This window comes from Phocoena sinus, chromosome 15 (assembly GCF_008692025.1).
Source record: "Phocoena sinus isolate mPhoSin1 chromosome 15, mPhoSin1.pri, whole genome shotgun sequence".
In the NCBI taxonomy this organism is placed as follows: Eukaryota; Metazoa; Chordata; class Mammalia; order Artiodactyla; family Phocoenidae; genus Phocoena; species Phocoena sinus.
In genome coordinates this window covers 30,337,864-30,353,111 of record NC_045777.1, presented here as the reverse complement: position 1 = coordinate 30,353,111, position 15,248 = coordinate 30,337,864, and the positions used below count along the sequence as shown (strand labels likewise).

At 55.3% G+C, this 15,248-nt stretch overlaps 1 protein-coding gene across 3 annotated transcripts; it reads left to right on the top strand.

Annotated features, from left to right (window-relative positions):
• The first annotated feature begins 1,250 nt into the window (after positions 1-1,250).
• Positions 1,251-15,106, top strand: C15H20orf27 (chromosome 15 C20orf27 homolog). 3 transcript variants are annotated; one of them, XM_032605406.1, is made up of 6 exons: positions 1,251-1,425; positions 8,317-8,487; positions 9,915-10,057; positions 13,073-13,211; positions 14,070-14,192; positions 14,430-15,106. In XM_032605406.1, the coding sequence occupies exons 2-6, from the start codon at positions 8,469-8,471 to the stop codon at positions 14,528-14,530; spliced, it is 525 nt and encodes a 174-aa protein (XP_032461297.1). In that variant the 5' UTR covers positions 1,251-1,425; positions 8,317-8,468; the 3' UTR covers positions 14,531-15,106. The 3 variants fall into 3 exon arrangements, with proteins under 3 accessions (XP_032461297.1, XP_032461298.1, XP_032461299.1); XM_032605407.1 differs by having other exon boundaries at positions 1,260-1,425; positions 8,371-8,487; XM_032605408.1 differs by lacking the exon at positions 1,251-1,425 and adding an exon at positions 1,607-1,621.
• Positions 15,107-15,248: the final 142 nt, after the last annotated feature.

The window sequence follows — 15,248 nt, the reverse complement described above, 5'->3', positions numbered from 1 at the left end:
AAGCATCTGGCAAGAGTGGATGGGCTGGGATCAGAATGTAGAAATCTCCCAATGACCATGCTGGAGGACAGCATCTCAAACTTCAGAGTGTGAACTTATCACCCAAAATGATGCTAAAAAGTTTGAGGCTCTTCTGGAGACAGTCCCAGAGCACAGAGCGCTTTGGAACAGGGGAGGATTCAATAGTAACAATAGCTCATGAAGATTAATTTGCCGACAGTGTGTTCACCAGAGACCCGAAGATAGGTTAGGGGCCACAGGGATCCAGCGGAGGGTAGGAGCCTTGGGGGCTCCCCAAAGGCAGTGACCCCGCTCTTTCTGAAAGGAAGCTGGCCTTAAGCCGCCCATACCATCTCTCTCCTAGTTATGTTGGAAAAAGGGACCGTTCCCCGCGGGTACTTTAGGGACCCTGTTCCAGCCAGCGAAATCGGGAGGGGGTGTTGTTCAAGGACCTGCAGGCGCAGCAGCGGCTAGAACCCTTAAAGATCCGAGGGCTACATTTCTGTTCCCAGACTCTGTGCAGGCGCCCACATCCCACCCCGGGGCGCTGAACGAGGCACATCCCCCTGCCATTGCGACCGCCTCCGTGGAGATCGAGAGCAGAGGCTGCGGTCCCCGGCGGCTCCTGCACAAGTTCTCCCACCCCCCACCCCGCGAGCCTTCTTTGTTCTGATTCTTATCTGGGCCGGCAGGGCACCCAGGACGCGTCTCACTTCCTCACGGGAGCGCTTCCTCCGAGGCAGGGGGATGGGACGGAAGGGGACGATGCCGAAACCCGGGGATCGCAGAGCGGGAAGAATGGAAGGTTCCTCCGCTCCTGGACAGGACCTAGCGATGCCCGTATCGACTGCCAATGCGGGCTTGGAAGCCTCGGAAGAAAGGCGACTTTCAGGTGCCTCACCTAGCTCTGAGCCCCACTTTACGGCCGCTCAAGGGACAGAGCCCAGGGGACGCCCCTTCCAGGTTAGGCGGAGACAGGAGGTGCAAACCCCCAACCTGAAAGTAGACACGCGTAGGGCCTATTAAAGGCGCTTCTTCCTTCTCTACGGTATCCTGCCGCCTGGCCACGGAGAGCGCCCTGGCTGACTTCATCGCGAGAACTTGCCGGGCCCCGGGTCGTGGGCTCGCACGGCGCAGCCGCAGGGGCTCCTGCAGGTGACGCAGAGGCGCAACGCCCGTTGGCGGTTCTTTGGGGCCCGCTTATTGGTCCGAAGTGCCCTCGCCCCACCCCTTCGGTCGACCAATGGGAGGAGGTGGGGGGTGTGCCCTTGAGGCGAGCGGTAGTGGCGCGGGGCTCTCTCCTCTGGTTCTGCGCTGAGACCCCGCTGCTGCTGCCACCGCCACGGCTGCCGCCACCGCCACAGCTGCCGCCGCCGCTGTCGCGGTCGTCCCTGCCCTTCCTAGCTTCGGGGTGCTCCCCGCACGGTGAGACTGCTCTTCCTTCCGCCACCTCCCGGTTCCGCCCCGCTCGCGGAGATCCCCTCCCAGCGGAGCCGCTGTTCTGGGTAGTCGGTGCCTGCGACCCCATCCGGCTGGGGCTGGAGAGTTCCGCTGTCGGGCCCGGGACGGGGAGGGCTCCCTGGCATCTGAGCTGGGGAGATGTCAGGCCCCAGGGCCGCAGGTGACCGTTAGGTGGTAGAGCTGGAGTGCTTTCCGCGGGGCGCTGTCGGGGGCACGTGTGACACAGTGAGGGCGGGGGCCAAATGGGGTCAGCGCCGTCAGCAACTCCGCGCCCGCCCTCCATTGTCATCGCCTCAATGTGTGACCTTGGACGAGTAGCCTCTGAACCTCGCGTGGCTCGGCACCTTCAGGGAGGAGGGCTGTGATGTCGGAGAGTACGGGCTCCGGAGACTACAGCGTCAGCAGAGATGAGGGTGGGGACGGCACAGGATTATGAGGGACAGAGCCGACGCCTCGCAGCCCGGGAGGAGTGTGATGGGGGGGCGTCCAGACTCCTCTGTCCCCTTAGAAGATGAGGATGGGGTGGGGATGGGGGCGCCACACCCACGGGGATGGAGGCGGGAGAGGGTACAGATTCCTATACCCAGGCCCCTGATGTCTCTGGGAGCTTGGCCACCACCTCCCCTTTGTCACAGAGCAGGAAAGGTTCGTTTAGGTTCTGGACCAGTGTTCCTGTTAGTGAGCAGGAACCCTGGTGGACTGAGAAGGGTGGGCTTGGGTTGCCATTCCTCTTGAACCTTGGCCTTGGGAAGTGTGGGTAGGGCGTTTCTCTGCTCAGGGAGTTGAAGAAGGTCAGAGGCAGCTGTCACCCGCTGGACCTGGCCTGGCCTCTACTAATTGGGGCCTGGGTGGGGCAGGCAGTCTGGAGGCTAGAGGGGTCTGAGCAGCCTCTAGCTGGGGGCCTGAGAGGTTGTGGGGAGGAGATGCTGGGGAGAGGAGGGCAGCACTTCTTGGGGAGAAAGGAGGGTGGGAGATGGTGGGGGTCCCTTCCTGAGTTCACCCCTGCTCCACTCATTCTTTTTCTAATTAATTAATTTATGGCTGCCTTGGGTCTTCGTTGCTGTGCGTGGATTTTCTCTAGTTGTGGTGAGTGGGGGCTCCTCTGTCGTTGCGGTGTGCGGGCTTCTCATTGCCATGGCTTCTCTTGTTGTGGAGCACCCGCTCTAGGCGTGTGGGCTTCAGTAGTTGTGGTTCACCGGCTCTAGAGCGCAGGCTCAGTAGTTGTGGCACACGGGCTTAATTGCTCTGCGGCATGTGGGATCTTCCCCGACCAGGGCTCGAACCCGTGTCCCCTGCATTGGCAGGTGGATTCTTAACCACTGGGCCACCAGGGAAGCCCTCCACCCATTTTTAAGAGAGAGAACACCATACTTATCCTTGCAACTTTGGCCTGCTGGAGGGAGGAGAAAATGGAGTCATATCCAGTCTGAGTTGACGTAAAACTGTCACAACCACTCCTGACCTTCAGCCTTGTCTTTCCAGGCCTTGTTCTAGGTATGTGGGCCCAGTCCTATGTCAGGTCCTGGAGTCAGCAGGTTAGTGTGGCCTCAGTGGGTGCTCTTTTTACATGCTTGAGCTTTGACGAGAGGCTTCTGTGGGACTGAGTGCTTAAGCCAGGACTGAGTCCTAGGCTGGGGTGGGGAGGGTGGAAGATTGTAGAGTTCCTGACTCAAAGTCCTTGAACAGGTTGAGAATGAGGATTAGGAATGAATGAGAAACGAGGCCCCAAGAAGCATGTTCCTAGCCACAAAGCAGAGGACAAGCTGGGGCTGGTCCTATGATGCCTGGGGTTTGGGGACTGCAGAGACGTGCTGTGGGGATGCAGCTGTGAGGTACAGGGCAAGAGGGTGGCAGGTTCTGGAGCTCCACTTTGCCATGGACAGACTGTCTTTGACCCTCCCTTCAGCCTTGGGCCCCAGTGTGGGACAGCCTGGAGTAGCAGCTAGCACTCTGTGTGCAGGACAGGAATCTAAGGGGCTGAGAACTCTGGGTTCCTGTGTAACTGTCCATCTGTCCATTTGCCCAGCTGCCATTTCCCTGTCCTGCTCCTTGTGCCAGAGGCGCCACTGGGCCTGACTGAGCCCTTCCCTGGGTAGGATAACCTCGAAGCAGCCTTTCTCTCTAAAGCTGAGAGGGATCTGAGCTGGGAGCTCTGTTTCCCAGAGAGAAGGTTCCGCCAATTTCCCCGAGATTAACTGAGAGCTGAAGGAGTCCCCGAAGGCCCTTGTTCCAGCTTCCCAGCCCTCCCCATCCTGTAACTCTCTGTGGTACCACCCCTGACCTGTTGCCAGCCCATCTAAAGGTGGGGGTGTCTTTTTTTTGCTCGAGTGGGATGTATATTCTTCACATCTTCTTTATGAGTCCTTCTGGTTGTAGGGCATAGTGGGCTCCCAGCAGTCTGCCCTCTGGCAATCCCTGGAGACCTGGTGGGGAGGGGAAGGCAGGATGAAGGAAGGGAGAGGGAGGCCCCTCAGCCCTTGAGCTGTTTTTCTTTTTTTTATATATAATTTATTTTTGGCTGCATTGAGTCTTCGTTGCTGCACGCGGGCTTTCTCTGGTTGCGGCGAGTAGGGGCTACTCTTGAGGTGCATGGGCTTCTCAGCGTGTTGGCTTCTCTTGTTGCGGAACCCGGGCTTTTTAGGCGCACGGGCTTCGGGAGTTATGGGGGCTTCGGGAGTTGTGGCTTGCGGGCTCTAGAGCGCAGGCTCAGTAGTTGTGGTGCAGGGGCTTAGTTGCTCCGCAGCATGTGGGATCTTCCCGGACCAGGGCTTGAACCCGTGTCCCCTGCGTTGAAAGGTAGATTCTTAACAATTGCACCACCAGGGAAGTCCCTTGAGTTGTTTTCTGAGAAGACTGAAGTCCCTGTGGCCCACCCTGAGGGCCATTCCTGACTTCCAGGATTGGCCTGAAGTACCTCTTTGATGCTGAAATTGCTGTTGCTTCAGAAACCAGTCCTTTGGGGTATTTGTTCTGCAAAGGTGGGGGTGGAGTGGGGAGCACTGTCACAGAGCTTCAGGCACCAGCTGCACCAAACCCACTGAGGAAGAGGCCACTGCTTATTTGTGTGTTGCAGATGAGGAAACTGAGGCACAGAGACACGGAGTAACTTTGCCATGCAGCCTGAATTTTAATCATCTTGACCATGTCCCTGCTGCCTCTTGGGGGCTGTGCCACTTGGGCCACGATCAAGACTTGGCTGGCACAGGAGGAGGCCTGGGGTTTCAAGGGGACCTAGTGGTTCCCTATGGACACAGCTGCCGCAAGAGGAGGCCCAATGCCATCTCCTCCCGATTCTGATGAAGAATGGTGCGTGGATGAGAGTCTGGCTCACAGGGGACAGCGACCAGAGAGGCTTTCTGCTAGGAAAGGAGCTTTTTCCAGCCTTCTCTGAGCCCCTGAAGTCACTTGCCTCCTCGCTCTGCGTTCTCATTGCCCAAGGGTTACAAGGCAGTGCCTGAGTGCTTGCTCTGTCCTGAGCTCTGGGCAGTGCAAGAGACGCAGGTCCGGCCCTCAGTGGACCTTCCATTTCAAGGTTGAGGGGGCAGGTAACAGCTGATTGTGGCCAGGCTAGTAGATGCCCATCGGGGGGGCCCCACTCTGAGATGTGGGGAAGGGAGTGCCCTCCAGGGCAGGGGTTGGCTTAAAGAATGAGGTGGGGCGTTCCTCTTCTGAGAGCCTCTGGGCCCTGGTGCCACATCTGCCTAGAGGGCCCAGCTGAGGCCCATGCTTGGGCTCCACTTAGTTTGGTCATTCATTCATTTAACAAATATAAACTGAACACAGCTGCTCCCTGCCAGGTGCTGGGCTGGATGCTGGGAACACAGCGTTTGGCAAAAACACAGTCACCGCCCTTGTTAGGTGGGGGACATAGATATCAAATGATCCCAGAAGTGAGAAAGGGGATCCTTTTTGAAGATTTTCAGGCCTATCCTGGGATGGGCGGTGGTGGGATGGGGTTGTGCTACCTTGAAAAACGTCCTCTGGAGCTGAGACCCAGGCTGGGGTGTGGATGGGGGGCAGGATTGTTCCAGGCAGAGGGGATGGCCTGGGTTAAAGCAGGCAGGCAGGCAGGCAGGCAACAGGCAATGGACTGGGGAGGAAGACAGGGACCGGACCCTGTGTGTATTGGGGTTTTATGAAGTGAAGAGAGCTATATGAAGAGCCGCAGGAGCCTTTGCTTACCAGCCGCTGTTTGAGTTTCATCCAGGCCTCCCAGGAAATGTCCTGGGAAATGGGGGCCTCTTGTCATTTCCCCTGGCTGCAGAGGTGTGGCTGGAGCAGCCTCTGCCCAAGGTAGGAGGAGGGTCCCCTTGCTCTTGGCCATGTTTCACATGCTCTGAGTCCACAGCTTTAGGGGATGGCTGGAGTGGGTAGGGTAGGGCAGGCTTCTCTCCAGGGGCCAGTCTCTCTGGGACAGCTAGGCATTCCAGGGCTCAGGGGCTACCCTTCTGGGAGTGACCTCAGAGTACTCACCTGGGGCTGTTTCTGCCCTGGCCGCTCCTGCATTCCTGAGACCCAAGCCTTGCCTTTCCCTGTACCTCCTGAGGCCTCGTATGTGGGCTCCTGGTACCCAGGCTGTTTGCCCTGCCCTTGAGGCCAGGCTTGTGCCTAGGTGGACTTCTCTTGCATTGGGAAGTAGGGAGGGAGGTGAGGCCTGCTCTCAGGGCAGCTCGGCACCTGAGGGGCCTCAAGGTTATGCCCTCCACAGGCCCAGCTCTGAGGCCACCCCAAGTTGGCTAGTCTCTTCATTCCCTGGACTAGCCAACGTCGTTCACTTATCTCTACTTTAGTGTGTATCTCTGACATATGGACATACTTCTCTACGTAATCCAATTCCATTATCGCACCTAACTGATAAGCTTTTATTTCTTAATGTCATCTAAGATCCAGTCCCACTCATTATTTCCCAATTATCCCCTAAATGTCTCTTTTTAGAGATAGTTAGAAATCCCCTACCCCATTTATTTTTCTTCTTGAAACTGACGTGGTGGAAAAAACGAGGTCAGTTTTCCCATTCTTGGTCTCTTTGTGTGTTAATTTAGAACAGCGGTTGGCAAACTTTTTCTGTGAAGGGCCAGATAGTAAATATTATAGACTTTGCAGGCTATGTGGCCTCTGTAGCAACTACTCAAAGTAGTTTTGCTTTAGTGCAAAAGCAGTTTTAGGGAATTCCCTGGCAGTCCAGTGGTTAGGACCCAGCACTTTCACTGCCAGGCCCAGGTTCAATCCCTGGTCTGGGAATTAAGATCCCACAAGTAGCATGGCAAGGCAAAACAAACAAACAAATAAAAAAAAACAAGCGATTTTAGACAACACGTAAACAAATGAGCACGGTTGTGTGCCAGTAAAACTTTACAAAAAACAGTGGCGGCTGCCACAGGCTGTAGTTGGCCCATCCCCTATCTAGAACCACCTCCCTCCTTTATTTTCCTTCTTACAGTTTGGAAAAAAATTAGGTCAGTTGTTCTGTAGAATATCCTGCCTTCTGGGTTTGTCTCCTTGCTTTCTCGTGGAGTCATTTATTCTGCTGGCCTCTGTGTTTTTGGTAAGCTGAAGCTGGAGTTCTAGGGGCGTGTTAGATGCAGGTTAGACATTTGGGGTGGGGCTGCCCTGTTAGCACTGCTGTGACTTGGTGCTGCCTCACATCAGTAGACATCAGTGTGTCCAGTTGTCCCACTCTGAGTGAGAGGAGATTGACTAATGCAAGACTGACTGATGTCACATCCCTCCAATGCAAACTCGTTCCCTTTAACCCTAGGTCATCTGTCAGTGGCACTTGCGCATATGTGAGCATCCATTTCAACCTTTGCCTTACTGGTTTAGCACCCACTGATTAGTGCTGCTCCTAGCATTTGTGTTTTGGGGGTTGCAGAATTATTTAGCAGTTGGTCATTCCTTTGTTAAAGAAGAGCTGTCCTTTAACCACCAGGGCAAGTTGGTTATAGGAAAGGCCAAGAGAGAGGCTGAATTAGTTCTCTATATTGCCAGTTTCCAGTAGAGAGTTAGGGCATTGCTACTGTCAGTAGTGACAAATGAGGATTTGGGTTCGTTTGTTTTGCTTTCTCCCATTTTTTGTAGTCTCTGTGAATGCTCTGATTTTATGTAATTCCATCTGTTTCCATCAGTTGCACTTATTATTCTTTTTGATGCTGAGATGGTCTCAGCCCAGTCTTTCAGAGGCCTGGCTGCTCACACAGGCTTCCTGGAGGCGCCTCCCACAGTCTCTGCCCTGAGGCTGCCCTTGGGGAGCTGAGCTGGGAGGCCAGCCGGATAGTAATCAAGCCAGAGTCTGAATGGTGGGTTTCGATGGACGGCAACCCCTTCATGGGTATCTGTTCTGTATATGGCCCTGACCGATCACTCGGAGGGAAAGCTCTGAGGACATGTTTTATTATGTGAGCCCCCATATTTGCCCCCCTCCAAGCATACTGTTAACTCTGACCTGGACCCACTCGTGCAACGTGAATACTGTGGTCTCTGGATGTAGGATGGTACAGCCTGTGTGTCTGGGATGGGCCAGCCTTTGGGCCACCAGCACCAGAACTGACCCCTGGAAAGTGCCAGTGAAGTCCCCTTCCTTTGCTGGTTGTCTCTTCCCACCAGCCTTAGGTGGGCTGGGCACAAGAGGCTTGTGCTGGCGCTGTGGCACCCAGAAGCTGCGGCTCAGTACATGCTGGCCAGGCCCTGGGTCAGTAGTGTGTCAGGCAAGGGTGAGGGCTCTTGGTGAATGTGGGGAGTGGGTGGAGGAGTGGGGGGCAGAAGCCCCCTCTGCTACGGGGTACAGGTACCACTTGGACTACTGAGAGCAGCAGGGGTTTGGGTCCTTCCTAAAGGGAACTCTCTGCTCTCCCCTAGCCACAGGCCCATTGGTGACCCTGACCCCTGCCCTCCCCACTCCCCATGCATCAGGCTTCTGCTGGTGTCCCTGGAGCATGGGAAGCTGCTGAGCTTGACCAGTGGTGTCTGGCAGGAGCTGCGTGTCTCACCCTGTGGCAGGGAGGGCATCCATGGCTGCAGCCAACAAAGGTGAGTGCCTGCCTGGTCTGGTGGGGTTTGTAGCATCTTCCAGCGGGCCCTGGTGGGAAGGGGCATTGCTGCATGTGGGGCCTGCGTTGGCTGTGAGTGTGTGTGTGTGTCTGTCTGAATGTGAGGTACTAATTACATTACACCAGTGTTTGTTCTGGGGACATCCAAGCCAAACCCGGGGACCCCTGCTGGCTCCATGGTGTGCTGGTCTTTGGAGGTGTGTGCCTTCATGGCCCCATGTTCCAGCCTCCCTGTTCCACTGTGGGGGTTGGGGAGCACAGGGGGCTTTGGGTGAGCATTGAGGCTGCTGAGGTGGGTAGGGCCACAGCAGGTTGTGGAAAGGAATTTGGGTTTCATTCAGAGTCCAGAAGTGCTCATAGAAGGTTTTAGGCAAGAGAGGCCTGGTAGGATATATGAGGGTCAAGTCTGGGGGCCTCAGCAGGGAATGTGAAAATGCCAGGCTGGCCCCCTGGCCCTCCACTGAGTGTGCAAGAACCCAGGCAAGGGCTGGCCCAGGCCTTCTCACCAAAAGGACTCTGGGTAGGGCTGTTGGGAGCCCTAGGGGCTGTGGGGGTCAGAGAGGATTGGGGTCATGCTCTTGGCAAGATGGGCCTCTTTCAGCCTTAGCCTCCCCCAGTACAGGCCCTCAGCCCAGTTCCCACGCTCTGCCTGCCTTAACTCCCTGACTTCCTGGCCTTGGAGAACCTGACCCAGCTGGAGACAGCCGTGGGCCATGTGAGGGGTTAAGCGGAGGAGGGAAAGGCGTCTCTGGGAGGGGTCCTGGAGGCTCCCCTGGGTTCTTCCTTCTTACCTGCCAGTGATCAGTGATGAGGTTTAGAGGCAGCTGCGGCCCCTCCTAGGAGGGCTGAGTGTGGTTTTTGACCCTGTTTGTTTCTCCCACTCCCAGGCAGGTCCCATAGAGCCCATTCCTGTCTCTGCCCTTCTCCCCTCTCAAGTTGGGTCAGCAGGAGGGGCAGGCAGGGGGCCTCAGGTACTGACAGACCTGGAAGAGGAGATCCCAGAGATGGGGAGCTTGCTTGGCACTGTGAAGGAGAGCATGGGGCAGGGTATCTTGAGGATTGGGGCTGAGTCCTGCACTGCTTGGTGTTTGGAGTCGGGAGGACTGTCTCTTCCCTGTTAGCCCTATTCCCTCTAAGTGAAGGGTCATATTAGCTAATCCCTGAATCCCACCCCCACAAACCCTCTCTCAGGATGAGTATTTTCTGTGGGAGGACTGAGCAGGTAGGGGCAGGTGGGAGCCTCAAGCCTTTGATCACCACTGTCCAGTAGGATGTGGCCTAGCCCAGCAGTGGATGCTGGATGATGTGAAGGGCAGTCGCAGAGGGCGGGGAGGTGACACGGTGGAGTAGTTTACTGGGATAGGTGAAGGCAACAGCCCCGGTAGCCCTCTCCCACTCTCTTCGTAGGCAATAAGCCCAGAGTCCGGAGTATCCGCTTTGCGACAGGCCATGATGCAGAAGGCTCCCAGAGCCATGTCCACTTTGATGAGAAGCTGCATGACTCTGTGGTCATGGTCACCCAAGAGAGCGACAGCAGCTTTCTGGTCAAGGTATGTGTGCATCTTCCCCGCCCCATCATCAGCCTCATTCCATCTGTCTTCTCCCTGGCCCTGCCTGGCTTCCTGAGCCTGTTCCATTTCCTCTAAGTTGGCTCCATAGGCACATCTTTGTCCTTCCCTGGGCTTTGATTTCCCCATCTGTAAAATGGGAAGTGTGAGACTGTGGTAAGATGAGTGCACTTAGGACAGGGGTCCCCAACCCTCAGGCCACGGACCATTACTGGTCCATGGCCTGTTAGGAACCAGGCCACACAGCAGGAGGTGAGCAGCAGGCGAGTGAGCAAAGCTTCATCTGTATTTACAGCTGCTCCCCATTGCTCGCATTACCGCCTGAGCTCCACCTCCTGTCAGATCAGTGGCGGGATTAGATTCTCTTAGGAGTGGGAACCCTACTGTGAACTGCGCATGCAAGGGATCTAGGTTGCGTGTTCCTTGTGAGAATCTAATGCCTGATGATCTGAGGTGGAGCTGAGGCAGTGATGCTAGCGCTGGGGAGTGGCTGCAAATACAGATTATCATTAGCAGAGAGGTTTGACTGCACAGAGACCATAATAAATCAGTTGCTTGCAGACTCATATCAAAACCCTATCAGTAAGTGGCAAGTGAAAGCTAGCTCAGGGCTCCCACTGATTCTTCATTATGGTGAGTTGTATAATTTTTTCATTATATATTACAATGTAATAATAATAGAAATAAAGTGCACAGTAAATGTAATGCACTTGAATCATCCTGAAACCATCCCCACCTCACCCCCACCCCCTGGTCCGTGGAAAAATTGTCTTCCACAGAACAGCCCCTGGTGCCAAAAAGGTTGGGGACCACTGACTTAGGATGTTACTTGAATGGGAGTGGAGCTATTGTTATCATCGGCATCACCCCAACCATTGCAATTGGAAGGCAGCTGTCAAGGCTGTGGTGTCACAGGCCTGGGTTCAGGTCCAGGCCTGCTATTCTGGCTCTGACCTTGGGCAGGTCACCTCAGTTTCCCTTCTCTGAAGTAGAGACAATTTATATCCCAAAGAGTTGGAAATGGAAGGATGTATGTATGTCACTCAGGTGTAAGGCTAATTATGCTGATAACAAGGTGTGACTTTATTTACTCTTCTCTGCCAAACCTCTGGCTGATTTAGGCTCTTTGCAGTAGTATTTATCACCCCCATGTTTTTCCCCTCTCCTCCTCTCCGAGTGGCCACATCTCATACACTCTTGTCTCCTCTGCTGCTGGGACACACACAGTTGGATCCCACATCCACTTTGGAGGGGCAGGAGGAAGTCTCTGGAGGGGATGGATTGGAGGGAAACAGGGACTGAGGCCCTCAGGTTGGACAATAAATCAGGGCTCCAGAGTTGAGCCCTGGAGGGCATGGTGGTGAGGATGCGGGTTGGTTTCTGGTTTATTGAGGTCACCCTGAGGAGGGGCCCAGAGTCATACCTGTTTGCCCAACTCTAAAACCCTTGCTCTTCCTCCAAGAGCTGACAACTTCCCCAAGGGAATAAACATAATTAACCCAAACTTTCAAAAATAGCTCCCTGCCTCCCATTGCAAAATCCATTCATGTAATTAGAGAAAATCTGGAAGATAGAAAAAACTATAAAGAAATTTAAAAGTACCCGCAATCATACTATCCAGAAATAACTACGGTTAATATTTTGATGTGTGTTATTCCAGTTTCTTTTTTAGCTTTGTTTCCAAAAATGAAAAACTGGTATCACAGTGTACACACTGTGTTTTGCTTGCTTCTGTTGTGAACCATCTCCTGATGGTTTCCACGAGATTTTAAAACTGCCTGGTATTCCACTATATGTATCATCATTGATTTAGCTGGTTCCCTATTCGTGGTGTTACAGTTTTGTACTGTTATAAATAGGGCAGTGATGAGTATTTTTTTTTTGCACATCTCTGAGTATTTCCCCTGGAAAATTCTGCAAGTGATACAGCTGGATCACAGGGTCACCATTGGCAGGTACAGCCAGAAAGTCCTCTTGAGAGGTGTGCCCTCTACCAGCAGAGTGTGGGGGCCACAGGGACTGAGCTTTATCATGCAGTGACATCATCTGATCTCATTGAAAGGCTAGTTGCTCTCCCAAAGGACAGGGCCATCCATTTCCTGAAACTGAACAGGAGTGTGTGTGCATGAGAGCTGTGGATACAGCATGCACCCCTGCACCTCCTGGACTGACACTCCAGTCAGCCTACCTGCCCAACAGCCACCCTGGCCTGTGACCCTTCACATGACTGGAGTTTCCAAGGATGGCCAAGCTCTGTGTATGAACAACAGAAATTGCTCGGGCTGTGAATCAGGGCTGTTGGACACAGTGAGCCTTTGAGTGGGCAGGCAGGAATCCATGTTCACATGCCAGCAGGGTAGGCTGGAGCCCAGGTTCCATGGCTGGTGCCAGTCTTGTGGGCCAGCTTTGGACTGACACAGCTGGTCTAGTGTCTGTTTTTCTAATTCTGTCCCATCCTCCATCTTGTGCTATCTGTGTTGCCTGGTGGCCCCGCCATGACTAGAGGACCAGAGTCCCTGGGCTCTTGGCTCTGGCCACATGCTGGTAGTGGTAGGAGCAGGTGGATGGCCTGTGTCGTGGGGCTTTGAGCCTCCCCTGTGGGCAGTGGCTGGTGCTTTGCTGTGTGCCACGTGTGGCAGCAGTAGCCAAGAGGTCCAGGGAGGACTATACCCTGACCACACTGTGGCCTTCAGCCAGTCATTTCCTAGCTTCCATTTCATCATCTATAAAATGGCCACCAAGGAACTTAAGGGCTCATGAGACAGATGCTGAGGAGTGTGTGGGCCAAGCTGTAGGGATGGGGTCCTTGGAGAAAGGGCCTAGAGCTACCCGACCAGGGGTGTGGACCAACTAGAGTGATGGAGGGAGTCAGGCTCCCCTGGGATTGTCAAGGAAGCAAGTGTAGGGCCCCACAGGATCATCAGTGGCACAACCTGGGTGGGCCCTGGGGGAGACTGTAAGTGAAGGTGCCTTCTTCCCCCACCCCTCCTGCTGCAGGTTGGCTTCCTGAAGATCCTGCACAGGTATGAGATTACCTTCACTCTGCCCCCAGTGCGCAGGCTGAGCAAGGAGGTCCGAGAGGCACCTGTCCCCAGCCTGCACCTCAAGCTCCTCAGCGTCATGCCCATCCCAGAAGGTGCGTACCCTGCTTGGGGTGCTGGAAGCCTGCCCTCCTCCAGCAGGGCCTGGGTGTGAGTGGGAGTGAGAGCATGGGGTACTTCCTTCCCGCATCTAGGGCTGATGGGCAGCTTAGCAATCAGGGGACATGATGCCTCTTTATGGCCTTGCAGTGTGGCACCTTGGCAGGTCCCATACCCCAGGCCCCACTCCCTGAACAGAAGTCCATGGGCTCACACAGTTGGCCTATGTCTGCTCATTGCCTGATAGTTACCTTAATGGGACAGTGGGAGCCACTGAGGAACTGGCTCTGGGCCTCTAGCCCTCCCTCTGCCTGTACCTCAGGAAAAAGCTACTGGAACCTCAGGGACTCTGGGCAGCTACCTCCCATCACCCGCCAAACCTGGGCTTGGGCTTGGGGCTGCTTCTCTATACCCTGCCAGCTTTAGTGCCCCCGCTTCTTCCAAAGGCTAGGGTATCAGTTTCACCATGTACCGAAGCCCCAGCTTCAGTTTCAGTTCCCTCTACCTCTACCTAATGACCTCACCCTCAAGTGGATTGAGCAAGACCCTCAGGCCTCTTGCCACCAGATCTGCTCAAGCCCTGCCCTGCCCTCCTTTCCCTTCCCCATCACCCTCTCTCCTTGCTTGCCTTTTTGGGGAATCCCACCTCTTGGAAGCCTGAGTTTGACCTCTGGCCTGCAGGCAGAGGCATGTAGAGCTCAATGAAGAATGGGAAGTTCCTGAGGCCCATGCGCCCAGCCCTGGGGGTAGGGTCCTGGGCCATCCTTGCTCTGGAGGTCTTGGTGGTGGGTGGGGGCCAGTGAGTGCTGGGGGGTGGGGGCGAGAGGCCGCAGAGGTGCTGATCACCCGGGCAGGTTACAGCATCAAGTGTGAGTACTCAGCGCACAAGGAGGGCGTCCTCAAGGAGGAGATGTTCCTAGCCTGCGAAGGTGGCACCGGCACCTGCGTGCGCGTGATGGTACAGGCACGCGTCATGGGTGAGAGCTCGAGGCCCGGGTCTGGCTAGAGGAGGGAGGCACCAACTTGGCTGCAAGGAGTTTCCACCCTCCTTGAGTCTGTAAAAGGGATCCTTGTCCCGGCCCATCCCCAACCTCCTTGGTGGGTGCCTTTCTCCCCATCCCCTAGCAGAGCCGGGAGGGAAGGTAGAGGAGTCCCCTTGGAGTAGGTGGGGCCAGGGTCCAGCCTGGCATACTGACTTGTCACCTGCCTTGCAGACCGACACCACGGCACACCCATGCTGCTAGATGGTGTCAAGTGCGTGGGTGCTGAGCTAGAATACGACTCAGAGCACAGTGACTGGCACGGCTTCGACTGAGGCCCTCGCCCCCACCTGCCTCGGGGCCTCTCAGCCTTAAACCCCACCTCGTCTCCTCAAATGCTGCGTGATGGTGTGGCTTCCTCACCCTACCCAGGGATGGGCATGGAGGTGGAGGGTCCAAGGGCCTCCAAGCTGGAGCCTCGCCCACACCTCTCACCTCATTTGTGCCACCTCCCTGCCTCTCCAGCATCCTCCTCTCCCACTTCCTCCTCTCTGTGTGCCTCAGTCTCCTGCTGGAAGAAATGGGCTGAGCCCCCAAGGAGGCTCTCTGAGGAGGGATGGAGAGGGCCTGGGGTGGGTTCTACCCACCCCCCTACCCCAAGCCATAGGGGCTGTAGCCAGGGCCTAGGAGAGGAGGGAGCTGGCTCTGTGGTGTAGCTGCCCCCATTACTGCTGCTGTCGTCTTGCTTTAGCCACCTCTCCTGTCCCCTCCCTCTTTCCCACTGCCATCCATGGTGAGGAGGAGGGAGGTGCAGTTTCCAATCCCTACCCCCCCAGGTCTGTGTTACTTGGTTTTTAAACAACTGGTTGGGATAAAACCCTAAAGAAATAAAACTTCCAGTGGATACCAGAGGCCAGCAGGATTTTTGTTCTCCAGGGCCCTGAGAATGCCCAATCCTTTACAGAAGGGCCAAGGAACAGTTTTGGCTCAGCTCATTCTTTTTGGAGGCAAGGTCACTTTGTGGGTCACCTGGTCCCAAAAGAAGTATGCACA